We start from the raw sequence: 21,790 nt of genomic DNA on the forward strand, positions 1-21,790 counted from the left end.
GACGGAGATATCTGTACAGGAACACAGAGATGAGCGCAGAGGGCTCTGAGGGAGACAGAGACATCTGTACAGGAACACAGAGAAGAGAGCAGAGGGCTCTGAGGGAGACGGAGACATCTGTACAGGAACACAGAGAAGAGAGCAGAGGGCTCTGAGGGAGACGGAGACATCTGTACAGGAACACAGAGAAGAGAGCAGAGGGCTCTGAGGGAGACGGAGACATCTGTACAGGAACACAGAGAAGAGAGCAGAGGGCTCTGAGAGAGACGGAGACATCTGTACAGGAACACAGAGAAGAGAGCAGAGGGCTCTGAGGGAGACGGAGACATCTGTACAGGAACACAGAGAAGAGAGCAGAGGGCTCTGAGGGAGACGGAGACATCTGTACAGGAACACAGAGATGAGAGCAGAGGGCTCTGAGGGAGACGGAGACATCTGTACAGGAACACAGAGAAGAGAGCAGAGGGCTCTGAGGGAGACGGAGACATCTGTACAGGAACACAGAGAAGAGAGCAGAGGGCTCTGAGGGAGACGGAGACATCTGTACAGGAACACAGAGAAGAGAGCAGAGGGCTCTGAGGGAGACGGAGACATCTGTACAGGAACACAGAGAAGAGAGCAGAGCAGGGCTGGGAGCATCTGTGGCCTGGCCTGATCTCAAACAGCAGCAGAGCCGCCAGTCCAAACCCACCACCTGAGAGAGAACCCTGCTCACTGTTCTGTGCAGAGAGAGAAACAGGCAGACGCAAGCATGCACACATTTACACACACATACACACTAGTGCTGAGCGATTATCCAAAATGTTGGTTATTTTTCACTTTTTAAACAACTAATTGACTGACGTTGGTTCAATTATTTGAATTCCATTTTTTTTTTCTGTAAGCTCGATGTGCAGTTTCTGTAGAGATAAACCAGATGAAGCCTGAACTGTGTGATGTAGTAGGGAGTTGTAGTTTCCAACAGGTTAATATTCTACATAATTTTACTCATTTCTACACTAAACTAACTACAATTACCATAAGCCATTGCGGGCACGCTTAAACTTCTCTGTTCTGTGCGGAGCAAGACAAGGAGACTGAGAGAAGAGAGAACGCACAATCGACAGGGATAGAAAGCAGTTGCTACGCGAGCCTCAAAATCTTGATAGTGATCTTGATAGTTGGTATACAGTAGTCATAAAAGTATGCCTTATTTACTTTGAAGAACTACTAAAATAGTGATTTTGTCAGACAGCATTGGGTATGCAGCAGCTCTATAGAGATGAGATGATGACTTGGAAGGAAATAATAAAAACATCCAAATATTTTATTAAAGTAATGTGACTAAATTATGGTTAATAAGTGATAGGCAGTAATGGGCAGTCACTACCATCATGAAACTTCTATTAATTTATAATTCCGTGTTGGTACAGCATTCCACCCACATGTATAGTGCATTTCATGTAAGAAAATCGAAACCGAAAGCTGTGATTATATTTTCATTATCAAACCGAAACCGAACGGACTTCAAAAAGCACTAATCACTCAGCACTAACAAACACACAAAAACCTATCTTCCTCAATGTGTGTTAACAAAAATACTAAAATGTTAATATAAAGTATAAAAAATACATTCTGTCCAATAATTAGAAATTCAACTTAACTTTTAGCATTTAACTAAAGCAGCAGTCAAATATTTCTCACTAACCATCATACTCTTTTCCAAACATGACACAGCAGCCCATGATGAGAAGCAGTGAATCAAATGCTACATGTCTCCCAGTCAGTTGCTAGGAGCAGATAAAAAGAAGCTTCATTACAGCTAATCAATATAAACCGGAGCTGCCATGGTAACAAATCGTGCAAAGCTGCAAAGTAAATGTCTCGTTGAATATTAATTTGAAATATTGAACACACCTTCTATTTACTATGCCACTGACTTTCTTTCCAGTAGTCCTAGATGATCTGGAGTAGTCGGCCTATATTTTACATACAATATATAAAGTTGTTTTAACGGAATCCATATTAGGAAGTCATCAGATAGTTTTGCTTGATATATGAAGTCCTAATATGGATGCTGTATAACTAGTATGGGATGCCAAACCACAATTATGAGCCACATCTACAGTAGTTTCAATTTAGGTAACTGTACATGTTCTTTGTCAAGGGCATTTGTTCCTCTGCTGTATAGCCCACATATAGGATTTTAACCAGTAACCATTTGGTTGTGAATGAAATGGGCCTAACCTTTTGGGTGGTGCAGTAGTTGGCCCTACACCCTTTCTTTCCAATATATGTTTTGCTCTGTCATCATCACCAGTCTGATACATATTCAACACAACAAACATGCCTGAGTAGAACATATTTATTTAGATTATATTCAAATACATTTCACCCCGCAACTTTCTCACGGTTTGGTTCTTTTACATGTTTCTACAGTGTAAGATGTGCTGCTGCTGGGCTACTGTTACTCATGGTGACAAGATCAATAAACAAAGATCAGGTAGAATGGGACAATATCAAAACAGAACTTAATAGTAACAAAACAGAAGAGTCATAGAGGTTAGAATAGTAACACAATCTGTACAAAGGTAAAAAACAACACTCAGAAACTAAAATCAAAACAATACACAAATCCAACTATAATATGATACATTTGATTTGATATATAACAATTCATATATCTTTACATCTTTTTGAAAGTACCATAACGGTTGACAGTGAACATCTCCAGAATCATTCAAATGTCCCATACATTTCTAGAAAAACTAGGACAAAGAATTATTGTATTAAATGTTAAATGCATAAAACCCATATAATCAAACTGTACATGGATAGAAACCTCTAACGGCCCATGAATACCAAAACTCTCAATGTTCAGATGATATCTATGAGACATTGAGGGGACATACAGTAAGACATGTAGGTAAACAGTACAGTATAAGGGTATAAAAATGTCATCATGGAGAAGAACATACAACAGGAGATGTCACCAAACTGTGGTGGTATAAAAACAAACTTCAACCACAATGCATTCGGGAAACTGACGTCTAGTCGTGCATCAACTATGAATCTCATTGCTGGCCTGTGAGTTTAAAACAATACTGCATATTGTACTAAACAAGTATCTGCCATATCAACATACAGTATGAATCAATACACAAAACATATAGCATATCAAAAACATCTTCATATTTCCATCTTAGCTATGTTGCCTGACTGTGGCAATATTATGGTTGTTGATTGTCTGGCAAGCCCTAAGCAACATCCTTCAATCCACAAGAGAAAATGATGTTGAAACGTTTACCAAGCACACATACAGTACACATGCACACACATGTACGGATCCATTCGCACACGTACACACAGTCGCACACCCACGTATTTCTAGCTAATCGCAAGAGGGATTCCTCTGAAAACTACCAATAAAGACTATACTAAAATGTCTGTGATCTTTGGATCTTCGTTCTCTCAGGATGGGAAAATCTAAACAGAAATAAACCCACAGAGTGGCTCTGACAACATACAGTTAGGATTGCACGGGTTACAAGGGTTACAATGCATACATCATACTGTCAAGCAAACACACATGACATAATAAGAAATAAACATAATACAGGTTTACACAGTTGGGCTATAGGATTCCTAATCTTTGAGGAAATAAAAGTGCATATACAGCAGTATTATGTTTGTTTGATACAGTATATAAAATAAGTAATACTTTGGGGGAATTCAATGAACGCCAGTAATCAGCAGGACAGAAGAGCAGCTTGGCATTTTATTGGGATGACTCGTGTTCTGGAGGCAGGTCTGCAGAGTGCTCACATGCTGGCACAGTCACAAAGTCAAACAATCTGATTTGAAACCTGAACTTAACAATAATGTTAACCACACTGCTAACCCTAATGCCTAACCTTAACCTTAAATTAAGACCAAAAAGCAAATGTTTGTTTCAATGAATTTTTACGAAATAGACAATTTTTACATTGCAGCTGGCCCATCTAGCGGAAATCACTCACTTCTGCCGCCAGGGAAAGATTCATGACAATAAACGTCAAACTGCAACAGGAGAGAGAGAGGAATGAAGAAGAAGAAAGGAGAGAAAATGTTGACTGGTTGGAAAAAATCAAATAAACTGGTAAAGCTACAGAAATATCTCCAATTCCTTTGGAATGATCAGGGTGAACATAATGATTGATTGGAAATAGTGTCATACTGTATAGGTCAGGGTTGGGGTCAATTATAATTAAAGTCACTCAGTTAATTCTGGAAGTTATTTAAATATACAATTCAAAAACTGAAAAGGTTTTTCGTTTATTGAGAAGTAAATTATTGAATCGGAATTTCAGTTTTAGGCCTGAATTGAAATGTAATTGATCCCCAACCCTAGTATAGATACACATCAACATCAGGATCAGTGTGGCCCTCCCTCCCTCTGGCGACCATGATGACTGATAAGCGAGCAGCAACCACGTCCAAACAATGTGTGTCATGTGACACATTCATTGTCATGTAACCTCGGCAAAAGTAATAGGATTCTAAAGAGAAAAGAAGAAAAAATGTAAAGAACAGCGAGATATCTTCAATGATTAAACACATTCCAGGATTAGACCAGAAATGCCATACTGAAGCATTTATTAAGTATACTGATTCAGACAGATCAAACAGTAGGCTACTTGGTATCATGATGATAATTGCGGTCTCGATTTAACGGAAGAAGATTGCTTATATTATTGGTCAATTTACTACAAAGTTAAAAAACAAACATCTGACAAGATACAGCATAGTATCGGTCCAATTATATCTTCATCCCCAACATCTCCACCTTTCCTTTCTTCAATGATGTAACAACCCTTACATAACCATCAGCTAATGAGTCGGTTGCTTTTATTTGACCAGCTGAGGTGCTTGTAGGGCTGGCTGTCCACACACGTAGACACGCACACACGTAGACACACAACGAAGACACACACCAGGGTTTCCGTTAAGCAATTGCCGGCTTTTGGCTGATTAAAAAATATTTAAAGCCGATAAATAAAACTGTTGCTGGCCAAAATTACTAGGAGAAAAAATGCCAAAATAATGCTTTTTATCATTGATGGAAATACCAGTCGATGGAAATATATTTGACCGTCATGCTCATTTGTCTGTAGGTTCATTACCATCATTTAGTGGAATTAACTTGGCCTGTGTATATTTGCGTTAGTCATCATGCATCTTATTTATCCAACACAACTACCACACAGCATACAGAGCCTATCTTGAGCGGGATTTCTCCTGCTGCTACTCAGCTGGTTGCTGCTGGAGTAAAATATGCTTTTATAAGCCCATTCATTTCGCAACAATTTTAAATACAATCCTGTGTTAAAAACTGTTTTGGTGCACGATTAAAAAGAGCTACTGTTTTATTTCTTAACTGGTAATTGAAGCACGCCTCCCATTCACCATTCAAGTGCAGGCAACAGGATATTAACGCGTCACCCACCACTTTACAATGTGAGCTGGAGGCAGTATGCATTTTGAAAACATACTTAATTGTTTGAAACCTGAAAGTTTTATTTCATATTATGAGGAATTATGAGTTTCACCTTTCTTCAAAGTAGCCTATAGGCTAACTGGGACCATGGAAAAATGAAGGCAATTATTTTATAAAGACTTTATAGGCAGCGCGAGTTTCAAGTCTGGGGTAGTTTACAATTAACATACAATTTCTTCTGTACTGAGTGCCAGTTATGATTTTCATTAATGCAATTTTTTTTTAGAACAGCTTAATTTCAATAATAATGTTTTAGTTTCTCAAAATCATTGTAATGTGGTTAATCATAAGAATTAAAATGATACTAATCAAAAAATGCGAGATCACCAGCCTCTGCCATATGGAGACATTGATACACCGTGATTCCATTGGCGGCTAAAGAAATGAGAGCATGGAACTTATAACCTATAGGCCAATGCAGCAGCAGGCCAATAACTTCCATTGCTATTTCACATCGAGGATTGGTGATTATCGAGGGGGAGATGGTTGGAAAGATTTTCAAATAGCCTACTGTGAGGATGTATTAGTTTTAATATACTATCATTCAAAATGGATGTAAAAAAAAAAGAAGATTTCCTGCATTTCTGCGCAGCAGGCCAAGTACTTCTATGCATGCTCAGGAATGAGCGCTCCTTCAACATTATCAGTACAGAGAAACCAGACACATGCTCATTGCTCACATGTAGCACTCCAAACTAACAATGAAAAAATTTACAAAACACGTAAATGATGGTTATGAAATAAACCCAAACATGTTTCTCACAAGTCTAGCAGGTTGTGAACTCTGCAAACAATATTTCCACTCCAAGAATCAGAACGGTAAATGACTGTAATTAATACATGCATTAACAGAAATGAATGAAACCAAATAACGGGCATTAATGGTACATTTACTACCGGTGACAAATGTAATGGGGATTTTTTTTTTTTTATGCAAATAATTCACACAATAAAACAATGAATCTCCCGAGTGGCACATCGGTCTAAGGCACTGCATTGCAGTGTTGCAGCGTCACTACATGGCGGCGCACAACTGTCCCAGCGTCATCCGGGTTAGGGGAGAGTTTGGCCAGGGGGGCTTTACTTGGCTCATCGCACTCTAGCGACTCCTTGTGGTGGGCTGGGCACCTGCAGGCTGACCTCAGTCGTCAGTTGAACAGTATTTCCTCAGACACATTGGTGCAGTTGGCTTCCAGGTTAAGCGAGCAGACGTTAAAACTTCTTTGGGATAGGGGGCAGCATTTTCACTTTTGGATGAAAAGCTTGCCCAGAGTAAACTGCCTCCTACTCAGTCCCAGATGCTAATATATGCATATTATTAGTAGTATTGGATAAACACTCTCCAATACTCTGAAGTTTCTAAAACTGTTTGAATGACATCTGTGAGTATAACAGAACTCATATGGCAGGCAAAAACCTGAGTAAAAAGGGAAATCTGAGGTTTGTAGTTTTTGAACTCACCCCTATCGAATACACAGTGGGATATGGGTTATTTTGCACTTCCTAAGGCTTCCACTATATGTCAACCGTCTTTAGAACATTGTTTCAGGCTGCTCCTGTGAAGGGGGGTCCGGATGAGAGATGTTTGACTAAGGGGTCTGCCAGCAGCCTCGTTCTCAGTCACGTGCATTTCTCATGAGTGTTATCTCTCGTTCCATTGCTTTTCTACAGACAATGGAATTCTCCGGTTGGAACATTATTGAACATTTCTGATAAAAACATCCTAAAGATTGATTCTATGCTTAGTTTGACAAGTTTCTTCGACCTGTAATATAACTTTTTGAACTTTTCGTCCGACTGTACCAGAACGCGCTTTTGGATTTGTTTCCCAAATGCCCTAACAAAAAAGGGCCATTTGGACATAAATGGACATAAATTATGGACATTATCGAACAAAACAAGCATTTATTGTGGAACTGTGATTCTTGGGAGTGCATTCTGATGAAGATAAATCAAAGGTAAGTGAATATTTATAATGCTATTTATGACTAATTTTGACTACCCAACATGGCGGATATTTCTCTGGCTGGTTTGGGCTCTGAGTGCCGTTCTCAGATTATGCTTTTTCCGTAAAGTTTTTTTGAAATCTGACACAGCGGTTGCATTAAGGAGAAGTGTATCTAAAGTTCATCAACATTTTCACAGTATTTCTGTGAATTCATGTGGCTCTCTGCACAATCACTGCATGTTTTAGAACTACTGAACGTAACACGGCAATGTAAAATTTGATTTTTTGATATAAATATGAACTTTATCAAACAAAACATAAATGTATAGTGTAACATGAAGTCCTATGAGTGTCATCTGATGAAGATCATCAAAGGTTAGTGATTAGTTTTATCTCTATTTGTGCCTTTTGTGACTCCTCTCCTCTGGCTGGGTTTTTCTGTGAGTTGGTGGTGACCTAACATAATCGTTTGTGGAGCTTTCGCTGTAAAGCATTTTTGAAATCAGACACTGTGGCTGGATTAACGAGAATTGTATCTTTAAAAGGGTGCCTAATACTTGTATGTTTGAGAAATTTTATTTATGAGATTTCTATTGATTTGTATTTGGCGCCCTGCAATTTCATTGGCTATTGGCGAGGGTTCCGCTAGACAGGTTAAGAAGCGGTGATGTTGCAGTGATGAGACAAGATCGTAATCACGAAATTGTGGAGAAAAAAGGGGCTACATTTTCTTCTTTTTTTAAAACTATGAATGCGCAAGAATTGGCAGGAGACAGACTTGACTATACCTTCGTCACTTACCCCTCCCCTTCTTCTTGTCTCAACATTTTAAATTATACTCAAGACACATTTTCACACATATTTTAGATGCTTTTTTCACACATATTTTAGATAGTTTTTGCAACAATTAGCTAGGCCTATTGCCAGGTGCGCTGCCCAAATTGAGGGCTCAACCTAGGAACTTGTGATTTGAAACAATCCACAGCAATTTAAAATACGTTAATGATCCTCGATTCCTCCGTGGCTGTCATGCTTTCTGGTGAGCTATTTTTGATTTTATTTCCATATATAGAAATCATATAGATCGAACTTATTTAGGCTTGCCATAACAAAGGGGTTGACTACTTACTGACTCTTGACATTTCTGCTTTTCATTTTTAATTAGTTTCAAAAAAATTCTAAAAATCATTATTTCACTTTGACACTATGGGGTAGTGTGTGTAGGCCAGTGACACAAACATCTACATTTAATCAATATTAAATTCAGACTGTAACACAATAACATGTGAAAAAAGTCAAGGGGTGTGAATACTTTCTGAAGGCACTGTATTTTCATTTAATTCCCTGTTGGACCCACTGCTATGCCATTTCTTTCCTGTTCTATTGGTTTTCATATCAACTTTCTTTTGTTGTCTGGAACACAAGGCGCAATCCTAGTCATATTAGCAACCCATCGTAGTTGTTGCATCTTCAGATTTCCCCTCTAAGTTTCAAACAGACATTTTTATCTCTGTCACATATGGAACCGCTATAAGGTGCACTGTTAAGAATGGTGTTTTCCTGTGAATTGCATTTTGGCAATTAGTTGCATGTTCTGTTAAGATGCATTATCATGCACCCAATGCATATGGGTCCGTTAAATTTCTCAAATGGCCAGTAAATTAAAATCTTCCCGGTCCCTCTGACACACACACACACACACACACACACACACACACACACACACACACACACACACACACACACACACACACACACACACACACACACACACACACACACACACACACACACACACACACACACACACGGCCTGCATGAAGTTGAAGCTAACACACTGTACAGCTTCTGGTGTGCCTCTAAGCATATAGCAAAGCTCCTGGAGATGAATGATTTAGTCTTTGGAGGCTCTATAGTGGTAAGGAATGCTAGGCCATGCATTGCAGGGAAATAAAGTCGCTGACCTCCTTGGTAATCTTGATGAAGTGCCTTGTGGAAACCAGGTGCTCCACCTATATGAATCCACAATGAGTCCAGGGGAAGTTACATTGGGCCATTCGTCAAAGCAAAAGAGGATGCCCTCATCTCGCTAACATGAGGTGTGTGAGGTGAATAAGGAGGCGGATATGTGGAGAGGTGTGTGTGTGTGTGTGCATGCATGCGTACGATGAACAAAGCCTTAATGGCAAGAATGATCAAATTTGTAGTAGGTTATGTTTGAGGGACAAGATGTACTTTAGGTGTACTATAGAAATCAAACATCCAATGGAAAGCAGTTTCACTCAGTGTACAATGTAGCGTTGCGGCAAGGAGGATATATCTAAATGCATTTCCACACTGAATGCATTGCCACACTCAACATCACCATGGCCATAGGCCATCTGGAAACAGAGTACAGAAGGTGACCCAAATACATCTGACACATTAGGATGTTTTAGAAAACCCTTTAGAGACAGGCTCACTGCTCCCCAGACTGCCTGACTGCCTGGCTGCCTGACTTCCTGGTTGCCTGCTACAGCATTCAGAGATTTGAACAGAGTTCATTAATAAACATCCCATAATCAAGCCAGTTGTTAGTAATGAAGGATATCATGTCTTACTACTAATACAAAAAGTAATAATAGTATTGACAAGGCAACATGTGTATTTTAAAGGGCATTATAGTTTTTCCTGGATGAAACTATTGCTGCATATGGGATATATGAATTCAACTGAAAACAATAAACAAAACAGAACTTTGTCACTAGACAAAAACTTGAATTTTGCGAAACATGTATCCCCATCCATCTACAAACACAGTGTATTCCAGTAGTGTTCTTCTCTCCTGTCAGTTATAGGGTTACTCTAGCTTCCAATGGTCTGAACAGTGATCTCCTGCCAGTTATAGGGTTACTCTAGCTTCCAATGGTCTGAACAGTGATCTCCTGCCAGTTATAGGGTTACTCTAGCTTCCAATGGTCGGAACAGTGATCACCTGTCAGTTATAGGGTTACTCTAGCTTACAGTGGTCTGAACAGTGATCTCCGGTCAGTTATAGGGTTACTCTAGCTTACAGTGGTCTGAACAGTGATCTCCTGTCAGTTATAGGGTTACTCTAGCTTCGAATCAATAAACCGCAAATGGGCAACCTATGCCAATTACACACACACACACACACACACACACACACACACACACACACACACACACACACACACACACACACACACACACACACACACACACACACACACACACACACACACACACACACACACACACACACACACACACACACACACACACGGCTTTGTAGTTATCAAAACACTTTGTACAGACAGGTAACAGAGCCAGGTTTTTACTCTTACCGTATCTGTTTACACTCAGTGTGGTTTATCCCAACGTTACACTGTGTGTGGTTGATCCCAATGTAACACCGTGTATGGTTTATCCCAATGTAACACTGTCTGTGGATTATCCCAAAGTAACACTGTCTGTGGTTGATCCCAATGTAACACTGTGTATGGTACAGTATATACTGTAGCTAATCACCTGTATGAATCTATTTAGGAAAATAGACATTAGCAGACAGACACTATCTCCCTCAGGGACCGGGATTGTGGACTCTTGGCTGAGACATTGAAAGACCTTAAAAGAATTGTACCTGTACAATATATAGGACTCTCAAGTTAGACACAGTACTTTGTATTCCAAACACATATGTATATTTTTTTAATCCATTTTCATACACCCTCACACCTTGGAAATTGTGGAAATGTTGATATTTCTATACAGAGAATGGAGGATAGAATGCATCTGATGTGTCTTTCTGTATGGTGGGCACAGGAGAATTGGCTGAGGCTAAAATGCAAAGTACACTAGGAAAGTGTACCTAGCAGAGCCGGGAGCACAGTATGTTGTACTTAGCCTACTACATTTAAATGTGTCTGCCAGTACCTGTGAGGCTATGTACTTCTCCATTGTGTTGTCCATGATCCTGGGCTGGCCCATCATAGGAATACTGCTGACCACGCTCTCCTCCGGCGGGATCTCATTCAGCAGGCTCTTCCCTTTGAAGTTCTGCACCACCCCTAGAACCTACACTCACAGCCACGGCAGAGACAAAGGAAAATAGAGAGAGAGATAGAGAGAAAGAGAGTGAGAGAGAGAGGGTGAGAGAGAGAGGGAAAGAGCAAAAGAGAGATAGAGAGACCGAGAGACAGAGAGAGAGAGAGAGGGAAAGAAAAAGAAAAGACAGGACAAAGAGATAAGGAAAAGAGATACTGTACAGTTATATGGATCTTAATTTGATCACCCTGTTGCGGAACATATTTTACGTGTAGTATGAGGTTTAAAAAGGCTTCTGATGTTTTAATTTCCATTTTATAATGTCAAGACTTGATTTTCCCTTACAAAAAATGTATCAACCCCCACAAAAATGTCCATTAATTCACATTTCCTGTTACTGGCCTGCTGAATGATTATTTTCCTGCTGTAGCAAACTGGCTCCTACATCTGTAGTTAATAAGTAAGTTAGTTAGGCGGATATGGAGATAGAGAGTCCCTGTGGCGTTTTTTGCAGAGCAGATTTCCTTTCTCTTCTCGTAACAAGGGTTATATAAGTCCTTTTTCCTAAGATGAAGGATTCGCATGACTTGCCCGAAAATATGAATTCAATCAGAGCTGTGTGTGTGTGTGTGTGTGTGTGTTTGAATGCATGCGCGCCTGAGTGTGTGTGTGTGTGTGTGTGTGTGTGTGTGTGTGTGTGTGTGTGTGTGTGTGTGTGTGTGTGTGTGTGTGTGTGTGTGAGTGTGTATGTGTGTGTGCATGCATGCATGTATGTGTGTGTCCTCAAGGAGTTCCATCCATTACCAGAGCCCAAACAAGCTTTTTGTATTTGACTACTATCTAAGGCAATGTTCAGACAGAGGAGAAATGCAACTCAGAGAACAATATCATCTAAAGGGACTCTTCCATTACCATTACAGGCCAAAGAGCCCCGCAGTCATTTGTTGAATTACATCCCAAATAAATAAATAATACTGTATACGTGGTAGTTATTTTCAGTATGTGTTCAGCACACTTCCATCATCTCAGCAGATTGCTGTAGCATGCAGCATAAAAACCTGCCTCAGCTTGAGATATGGCATGTTATAAAGCTTCAAATGTGGTAATAACTGTTTGTGCGCAAATTGCGATCTCACACCACGGCACTAAATTCTCCAGACACAGGCGTGACTGAACATTGCATGTGAGAGTGGATTAACACAAGCAGGGTACAAGCACATAGCCAGTGAACAAATATAGTGCACATCAGAGGTAAAAGACATGTGTGCGGTAATGTGAGATACATACAGTATGTTGTGTACACACGCAACAAACACATAAAATCTGCTAATCCCATTTTCACGTGAAATAGCTGTTTTCACATGTTCAGTTTACATTTCAGACGTGAAACCATAATTATAGTTCACATGTTAACGACACCTATTCACATGGGAGAAGAATAACATTTTCACCTCAGATATGAAATTAGCGGTTTTACATGTTAAAAACATTCATGTGAAATCAGTTATGAAGTTTCACAAGTGAAAATCTCACCTTTCACATGTGGAATTGCAAGTTCACATGTGAATTTCAATCACATTTGAAAATCAAATTCACAGGTTCACATGTAAGAAAACACTCACATGTAAAAATCACATTTACAGTTTCACATGTGAATAACTTCCACTTGTGATTGTTTTTTACACGTTAACTTTGTGGTGATTCATTTCTGTATTATCAAATGAGGAGAGACAAACGTATCACACAAGTCAGAGTTACACTTAAACTGAATCTTTATTAGTGAGAGCTTTGCAATAGTGATGATTCATTGAGAGCCACAACACAAAGGCTACTGAGATCTTTAATAGCAAAGATCCCCTAGTCTACATAACAAACCACAGATGTTTAGAACGGGTCACAAGGTGAGACTTTTTAAATGAGAAAGGAGTATCCTGTAGCCAGATAGCATTCACTATAAATTATCGTTCAGTTTGGCCACTAGACGAGGTTCCGATCTAGTTCCTGGTACTTCATAGCACAAAAACACCAACTCATCCAATGGCATAAATAATTTGTCAACTTCAGATACTCCCATCTCAAGTTAAATCCCTTCTTGACCCCACTCCTGGACAAGCTCACTGAGGGGAGTGAGCCTTTAGGTCATACACTATCCCAGGACAAGTGCAACATCAGAGATGACATACAATGGTTCCAGACACTACCACACACATCCCCCAATGCCAAAGGAGGGAGTGACTGGCGCACAGACATTGTGGAGACAAGTAATTGGTTCCCCATTAATCACGCCATCCCTTCACGGTTTAAGAATAGGTAAAGATATATTCACATATGAAGACAATGTTCCCTCCTGTCCTCTTCCCTTCCTGATATTCTGCATAGCACCAGGGACATGTGAAAGACAAGCCTGACCTCTCCCCTCTCTGAGCCCCAGGTGAGGAAAGACGTGCAACTGCCAACACCAGAGTCCGAAGGGATACATTCTAATAACAAGTACATCATATAAGCATATTATGCCGATAGGATATCTTAATTATCTATGTTACCCAACTAATTCTGATTCTTCCGCCACAACTTGCAATTCCAGATGTAAAGGTGAAACTCTAATTTGCATTTCCATATGTAAGAAAATCTCAGTTTCACATGTGGAATTGCAAGTTCACATATGGAGTTGAAATAATGTTATTCTCCACAGGTGAAAAGATGGTGTTAACATGTTGCAGTTGCAATGTTTTTACTGGTGGAATTTGGGTGACCACATCTAAAAATCCCAAATGCAGGACAAGGGAACGATTTTACGGGACATTCACGGAACAGAGGAGAGAATATATTGTTTTAGAGCAGGTTCAATTTAAATCGTTTTGAGCTAAAAAATAATAATCTGATAACGTGATTATATAAAACACCTCCCTCTTTCCTGCAATGTTCCCTATCTTTGGTTATGTTACCCTGGGCTTGGCTTTCACTGTCTTTTTTCCAGTTGCATGTTTTGGCACATTCATTCCAGCAGCATTGCACCCTGCATCCTACTGCTCTGATGCTAAGCAGGGTCGGTCCTGGTCAGTCCCTAGATGGGAGGCCAGATGTAGCTGGAACTGGTGAAAATAAACGAGGGATCAAAACATTTTTACAAGGGAAAACTGTCTGACTTTCAATCACAAAAACATTTATGGGAATTGTTCACACGTGTCCCGAAAACCATATATTTATTTTTTCAAGTTTTCTTTACACCTGTGCTTTCTTGCTGATAATGTGTGATATGCGTCTGCTAGCCTGTGATTTGATCTCAGAAATCCCATGCTGGTCCATAGCCACGTATCCCCTTTCCACATTCAGTCTAGTTAACTAGGCCATACTAGGTTAGTGTCCTGAATGGAACCCTATGCTCTACATTGTGCACTACTACGTCTGACCAGGGCCCATAGTGTAGTTTATCACTTGGGACATAACCTAGCACAACCCTCCACCTCTCTTCTACCCAGGGAAAAACTACACTACAACTCTCCATCTATGCTGGATTTTTTTTAAATGATTTGCTCGTCTTTGAAGATAAGTATGTGCTAGTAGTAATTTGAAGTTATTGAGGATAAACATGTCAGCTACAGTATGAGCAACAATCTAGCGCTTATGTATCCACACCCACTTTGTAATCCACAAACAGTTCAGATAGATTTCTCCACAGAATAGTGCTCTGCATTCTGAGAAACGCTTGTTCATACTCACTCTATTAAGAAACACACCATAGAATAACGTTGTATTGCAGAGATATCACAGGAATCCACTCATACAGGAGCTCACTTGAACTGTCCTAAACAGCTCCACATGGCCCCACTGCATTCATCTGACCCAATTAGCCAGCCATACGAGGAAGAAAACCCTCGCAGGACTGAGCCATTGCCAGGGATATGCAGGGTTTCCATCAACATCTAGACAGTTAAATAAGGATCACGGTAGCAGATTCAGGATCAGATGGTCATCACAAGTTACCATAGCCACAAAGTCATAAACCCTGACTATTTCGACAATTTCTCTTCTTAAAATGTGATTATTAACCTAACCCTAACTTTAACCATAACCTTAACCACAATGCTAACTTCATGCCTAACAAACGAAGACCAAAAAGCTATTTTTTGTTTTCATGAATATAGCCTATTTTGACTTTGTGTCTAGCTAGTGGAAACCAGATCAAACTAATCCATGTCTTAATCTCAATCATTGGAAGGAAACAGTAAAACAGGCCTTAGATCAGTGAGTCGGGGCAACTTCATCCTAAATCTTGTTGTTATCCCTGGCCATTCTCCTCTAAAATAGGAGCCTTGTGGCAATATGAAACAACATGTACCACCTAGGAGATGGTGAGAGAGAAGGGACACAGGCAAGCACAGAGTAATAATCATTTACTTTCAAATTGAATACACCCCAGGCAGATACACACGTATACTTGTCTGACTCAGTGATACCTGGGGAACCTATTAAGTTCATAAATTCATCTAGACTCAAATATAAAGCACATCTTTCCATTATGTTCCCTTCTGGATTCTTCAGAATGAATATGAAACCCCATAAATCCATCGGGTATGTACCGGTACTCTGATGTTTGGTAGTTGTTGTGGTTGTTGTTCGACATATCAACACTGAAAACACCTGATGCCCCCCATCATCTATCCAAATGAGTTTTCCCTTGATGTTGGCAGCATGGGAAAATGATTTTGCACCATCTGTGGCTTTTGAAAGACTTGGACAGGGGTTTGACACGGCCTCACAACACACAGAGAAAAACACTGGTCCAAACAAGTCTATCGGTCAAAGGGGCAGATAACAAGTTCCCATTCATCTAATATAAAATATTCATAGAGCATTCTTTTCTATTGCCTCACCAATGTAAGTTCAAGAACATAATTACTCTTCACTTTATCATGTAAATGAATATACAGTATGTAGATGACTTGACTTAGACCAGAAAAAAGTAATGACGGCGTGATCATATTTTAGATTAAAATGAAAGAAATTGAAGAGCTGACAGTGAGACTGCATAACATGATTTTACACATGTAGCAAATACAAAACAAACACTTGTACAGAGTTCAAACAACAAGCATATACATTTGAAAATAGCGAGGGCCTCATCATGAAGAGTATATGTAAAAAACGTCATATGTAATAAGCATGTTATAAGCATGGAACAAATGTGTAATAAACATGTAATAAACATGTAATAAGCAGTAATACACATGGACTAAACATGTAATACGTAAGTTATAAGCATGTAATAAACATGTGTATGTAATGAGCACGTAACAGGATTTAACAAACACATTCACAGAACTGATCCTTCTATCTTTAAACAGAAGTCTCTTTAAACAGAAGTCTCTCGTATAAAGACATTGGTTCACTCACCATGAAGACTGCTATGGCCCCTCCGATGATAAACCCGGCGATGACGTCACACCAGTGGTTGCGGTACTCCACTACCCTGTTGATTCCTGTGAGGAAGGCCAGACACATAAGTCCCAGAGATAGGAGTGGCTTGGCCAGCTTGGTCCCCTTGGCCTTCACTTTTAACGTGATGTACATCTGCAGCAGGGAGACAAACACACACACAACAGTACTCAGTTTAATAGTATGTTAAGTGTTGTCATGACGTTGGCCTGAGTGGGGGTTTAAATTCCTTTCCCCTTTTTCCTCTCTCTACTCTACCGATGTGACTATTGAAAATCCCTTTGTTAACATTGAGAGAGAGTCTGGTGACATCAACAGATGGGAACGGAACCATATTTCGGTAATCCAACCAGCTGACAATATGCGTTGGTACTAAATGAATATGATGCCATATCAGTTGGCGGCTGTGACATTATTACTGATGATAGGACGACAAACTGTATCTTGGAAAGCCTACACATTCTAGTGTAGATTCACATCAGATTCACATGGAATTGTTGTGCAATTTAAATGTTTAAATGTGAAACTATTTGTGAAAAGATTAAATGTAATTTTAGATTCCAAATGAGAGAATTGGGTTTTCATGAGTGAACTATCCTCAACTCAGTGGCCCTGCCCATGTGAACAGACATTGGTTATAAACTATGAAACACGCCCTTCTCCCCTCCTATATATGCCCTTGATGAAAATGTAACTTACTGTTCCAAGGATATGTGGACTTGAGGTCCCCACGTTGAAAGGACAAAGACCACCTACAGAACTAAGCCAACCTCAGCAAGAATCTAATGAAATTAGCATCGAATTTCAATGTGAAGGTGACAACCTACACGCCGGAAGGATGAATTTCAACTATACCAGCAAGAAGATAGCATGAGCTATAAAAAGATGAGAGAGGCCTGTAATTTTCATCATAGGTACACTTCAACTATGAGAGACAAAATGAGAAAAGAAAATCCAGAAAATCACATTGTAGGAATTTTAATGAATGTATTTGCAAATTATTACTTTGGTCCCAGCTCTCTGCAGGCCATTTACTAGGTCCCCCCCGTGTGGTTCTGGGATTTTTGCTCACCGTTCTTGTGATCATTTTGACCCCACGGGGTGAGATCTTGCGTGGAGCCCCAGATCGAGGGAGATTATCAGTGGTCTTGTATGTCTTCCATTTCCTAATAATTGCTCCCACAGTTGATTTCTTCAAACCAAGCTGCTTACCTATTGCAGATTCAGTCTTCCAAGCCTGGTGCAGGTCTACAATTTTGTTTCTGGTGTCCTTTGACAGCTCTTTGGTCTTGGCCATAGTGGAGTTTGGAGTGTGACTGTTTGAGGTTGTGGACAGGTGTCTTTTATACAGATAACAAGTTCAAACAGGTGCCATTAATACAGGTAATGTGTGGAGGACAGAGGAGCTTCTTAAAGAATAAGTTACAGGTCTGTGAGTGCCAGAAATCTTGCTTGTTTGTAGGTGACCAAATACTTATTTTCCACCATAATTTGCAAATAAATTCATAAAAAATCCTACAATGTGATATCCTGGATTTTTCCCCCAATTTTTTTCTGTCATAGTTGAAGTGTACCTATGATGGAAATTACAGGCCTCTCATCTTTTTAAGTGGGAGAACTTGCACAATTGGTGGCTGACTAAATACTTTTTTGCCCCACTGTAGCATAGCAACTTGGTATGAACTTTGAACTCTTATTCACTAAAGAAGTGATACCTCCTAGCCGTCGCGTAAGCGCAGCAACTGTAGACATGGGCTAGGGGAGAACGGACAGAGTATCTGTTCTACTACATGACAACGGTACTACCAAGTATCCATCTACCACGCTCCATTTCACCACTAGACATTCTTCAGAGGACCAGAGATCCATAAAGGACAAACCGGCCTTCCATCGATGACCAATCTACCGAAGCACAGATCAGAGTAAATATTTATTGCATTCTCCTTTTTCAAATGGGCGGTTATTTAGAATGCATAAGATTCTGTATTTATGATAGCATAGCTTCTCCCTTTCTTACTCAGTTTTTCCACTCTTTCACTCAAACCCAATCCCCTCTCTTTGTGTAACCAGCCAACGTATCTGTTCCGTCCACCAGGGACGTTTTCTTTATGACATAATTTGTAATCAATGTATGATCCATTCTGTGTGATTATTTAAGGTATTTAGTAAATAAATAATTAAACCAAACTTTGTATTGCTGATTCAACTTGTTAGCCAGGGTTCGTGAAGATAACCAAGAATTTACAACTTTCAGATGAGACTGAATAAAGTCAAGATTAAATATTGACTGCTATTGATGTAAAAGATTACTAGGTCTTTAAGAGTTTATTCGGAAGATAACAGCTCTATAAACATTATTTTGTGGTGCCCCGACTTTCTAGTTAATTACGTTCACCTGTTTATGTAATCAGGTAATATTAATTACAGAGAAATTATTTTATAGAATAGCAAGTCATATCACTTAATCCGGCATAGCCAAAGAGACACAACAGTGTGTAAGGGGGAGATGCTTAAAGGTCATTTGCAATGAGCATTAATTATTAAGAGTTTATCACATTTTTGGGAGGGCTTATAATTTTCAAATATAAGATAATTGGCCACGTTCAAGATCCTCAAATCAGTGATGCATTGTGGATAAATTGTGACTGACCTACAAATAATAATGAAGCAAGGTGATTTGTTGATCAGTCAGTTGCGACTCGCCTGCAATGCCGGCTGTAATGTCGAACAAGCCCATTGTCTCTGTAGTTAATTTGCTGAAAGAAAGGTACTATTGCTGAATCTGCCACTAAAGGTTAATTACATTTACATTTTAAATGATTTTGCAGTTTCAATTTAGTTGGAGATGAGAGGAAACTTTTGCTCCAGTAACATTTGGAAACGACTTCCTGCGTCATTGTTTCTCTCCTTCCAGCTCACCTCCAGTCCTTTGCTCCTTTAGCAACCAGCACGACTCTAGCGATAACATTGGAAATAAGTAAGCGAATAGAAATACTGTCTTCTAGGCATTCCAATGTTGTTCTGGACACATCAGCCACTCATCTGGCATTCAGGCCAAACAGTTCAATCTTGGTTTCATCAGACCAGAGAATCTTGTTTCTCATGGTCTGAGAATTGTTTAGGCGTCTTTTAGCAAACTTCAACAGGGCTGTCATGTGCCTTTTACTGAGGAGTGGCTTCCGTCTGGCCACTCTACCATAAAGGCCTTTGGTGGAGTGCTGCAGAGATGGTTGTCCTTCTCGAAGGTTCTCCCATCTCCACAGAGGAACTCTGGAGCTCTGTCAGAGTGACCATCGGATTCTTGGTGACCTCCCTGACCAAGACTCTTCTCCCCCGATTGCTCAGTTTGGCCGGGTGGCCAGCTCTAGGAACAGTCTTGGTGGTTCCAAACTTCTTCCATTTAAGAATGATGGAGGCCACTGTGTTCTTGGGGAACTTCAATGCTGCAGAAATGTTTTGGTACCCTTCCCCAGATCTGTGCCTCGAAACACTCCTGTCTCGGAGCTCTACGGACAATTCCTTCAACCCCATGGCTTGGTTTTTGCTCTGACGTGCACTGTCAACTGAGAGACCTTATATAAACAGGGGTGTGCCTTTCCAAATCATGTCCAATCAATTGAATTTACCACAGGTGGACTCGAATCAAGTTGTAGAAACACCTCAAGGATGATCAGAGGAAACAGGATGCACCTCAGCTCAATTTCGAGTCTCATAGCAAAGGGTCTGAATACCTATGTAAATAAGCAGTGATGCACCGATATGACATTTTTGCCCGATACCGATATCCAACATTTTCCTTGCCAAAATACCGATACCGATAACCAATATTTAACATTTTAACGGCCTTTTAAGCATTCTAGTACAGTTAAATAGTTAACACACACACATGGGCACAGCGGTCTAAGGCACTGTATTTCAGTGTCACTACAGTCCCTGGTTCCAATCCAGGCTGTATCACATCCGGCCGTGATTGGGAGTCCCATAGGCCGGCGCACAATTGGCCCACCATCGTCTGGGTTTGGCCGCGGTAGGCCGTCATTGTAAATAAGAATTTGTTCTTAACTGACTTGCCTAGATAAATAAAGGTTGGACACGGACACACCACACTGACCAAAAAGTTATTTTGTTGGAATTTACGCAGGTCCCCATTACCAGTAAAACATAATCAAAACCTATTTCTTTCACTTACTTACTGTGCTGTTTCGTTGTTCATTTGTTCAGTCATTTCATACTCAACCAGGATTTCTGTAGAATGCCGTTTGGGTCTTTGTGTGTCAAAAAGATACGTGTCAAATTACACTATTTGATGTGTCAAATAAGCTTGTTGATAAATCAGGATCTGAATATGACTGCACGTCACATATTAATTTAACAACATACATTTTTTTACGTAGTTTTTACAGATTGATTACACTATCACTCGTATTTCATATGTCACAGCGATTCATCGGTATCGGTATGCTATGATGCTGGTAAAGTCGTCTAGCGCACAAACAGTGCTGGTCATAAAAATAAATGTAAAAATAAAAAATGAATACAAATAGTAGAATTATGTCATAATTGAATAGATCAGCTAAACGAGGTTGGAATGTTGTTATAAAATCAACAAAAGACCATCATTTGTTAATTTGACAAAAATCTGTTGAAATCACACTGGATGTATTATACTTTAGAATTGCATTGGGGGCATTCTTAATTTACTGTACATCCTTACCTATGGATTGTGGATCAATGACATGGGATACCAGTCTACTCAGTGACACCCAGAGAACATGGAAAAAATAGCTTGGGTATTGAGTAGCCTGATATCCCATTTCATTGATCCCAAATCCTTAGGTAAAGCT

General features: G+C 39.8%; 1 protein-coding gene across 1 annotated transcript in view; it reads right to left on the reverse strand.

Moving 5' to 3' along the window:
* Nucleotides 1-2,328: 2,328 nt before the first annotated feature.
* Nucleotides 2,329-21,790, reverse strand: part of plppr5a (phospholipid phosphatase related 5a) — a 42,540-nt gene continuing 23,078 nt past the window's right edge. The window contains exons 4-6 of the mRNA XM_020462508.2: nt 16,905-17,081; nt 11,400-11,540; nt 2,329-4,517 (exon numbers count right to left, since the gene is read on the reverse strand). Of these exons, the coding sequence (XP_020318097.1) occupies nt 4,488-4,517; nt 11,400-11,540; nt 16,905-17,081 (348 nt within the window). The 3' untranslated portion in view covers nt 2,329-4,487. The remainder of the gene's footprint in view (nt 4,518-11,399; nt 11,541-16,904; nt 17,082-21,790) is intronic.

Source organism: Oncorhynchus kisutch, linkage group LG27, assembly GCF_002021735.2.
Source record: "Oncorhynchus kisutch isolate 150728-3 linkage group LG27, Okis_V2, whole genome shotgun sequence".
NCBI lineage: Eukaryota > Metazoa > Chordata > Actinopteri > Salmoniformes > Salmonidae > Oncorhynchus > Oncorhynchus kisutch.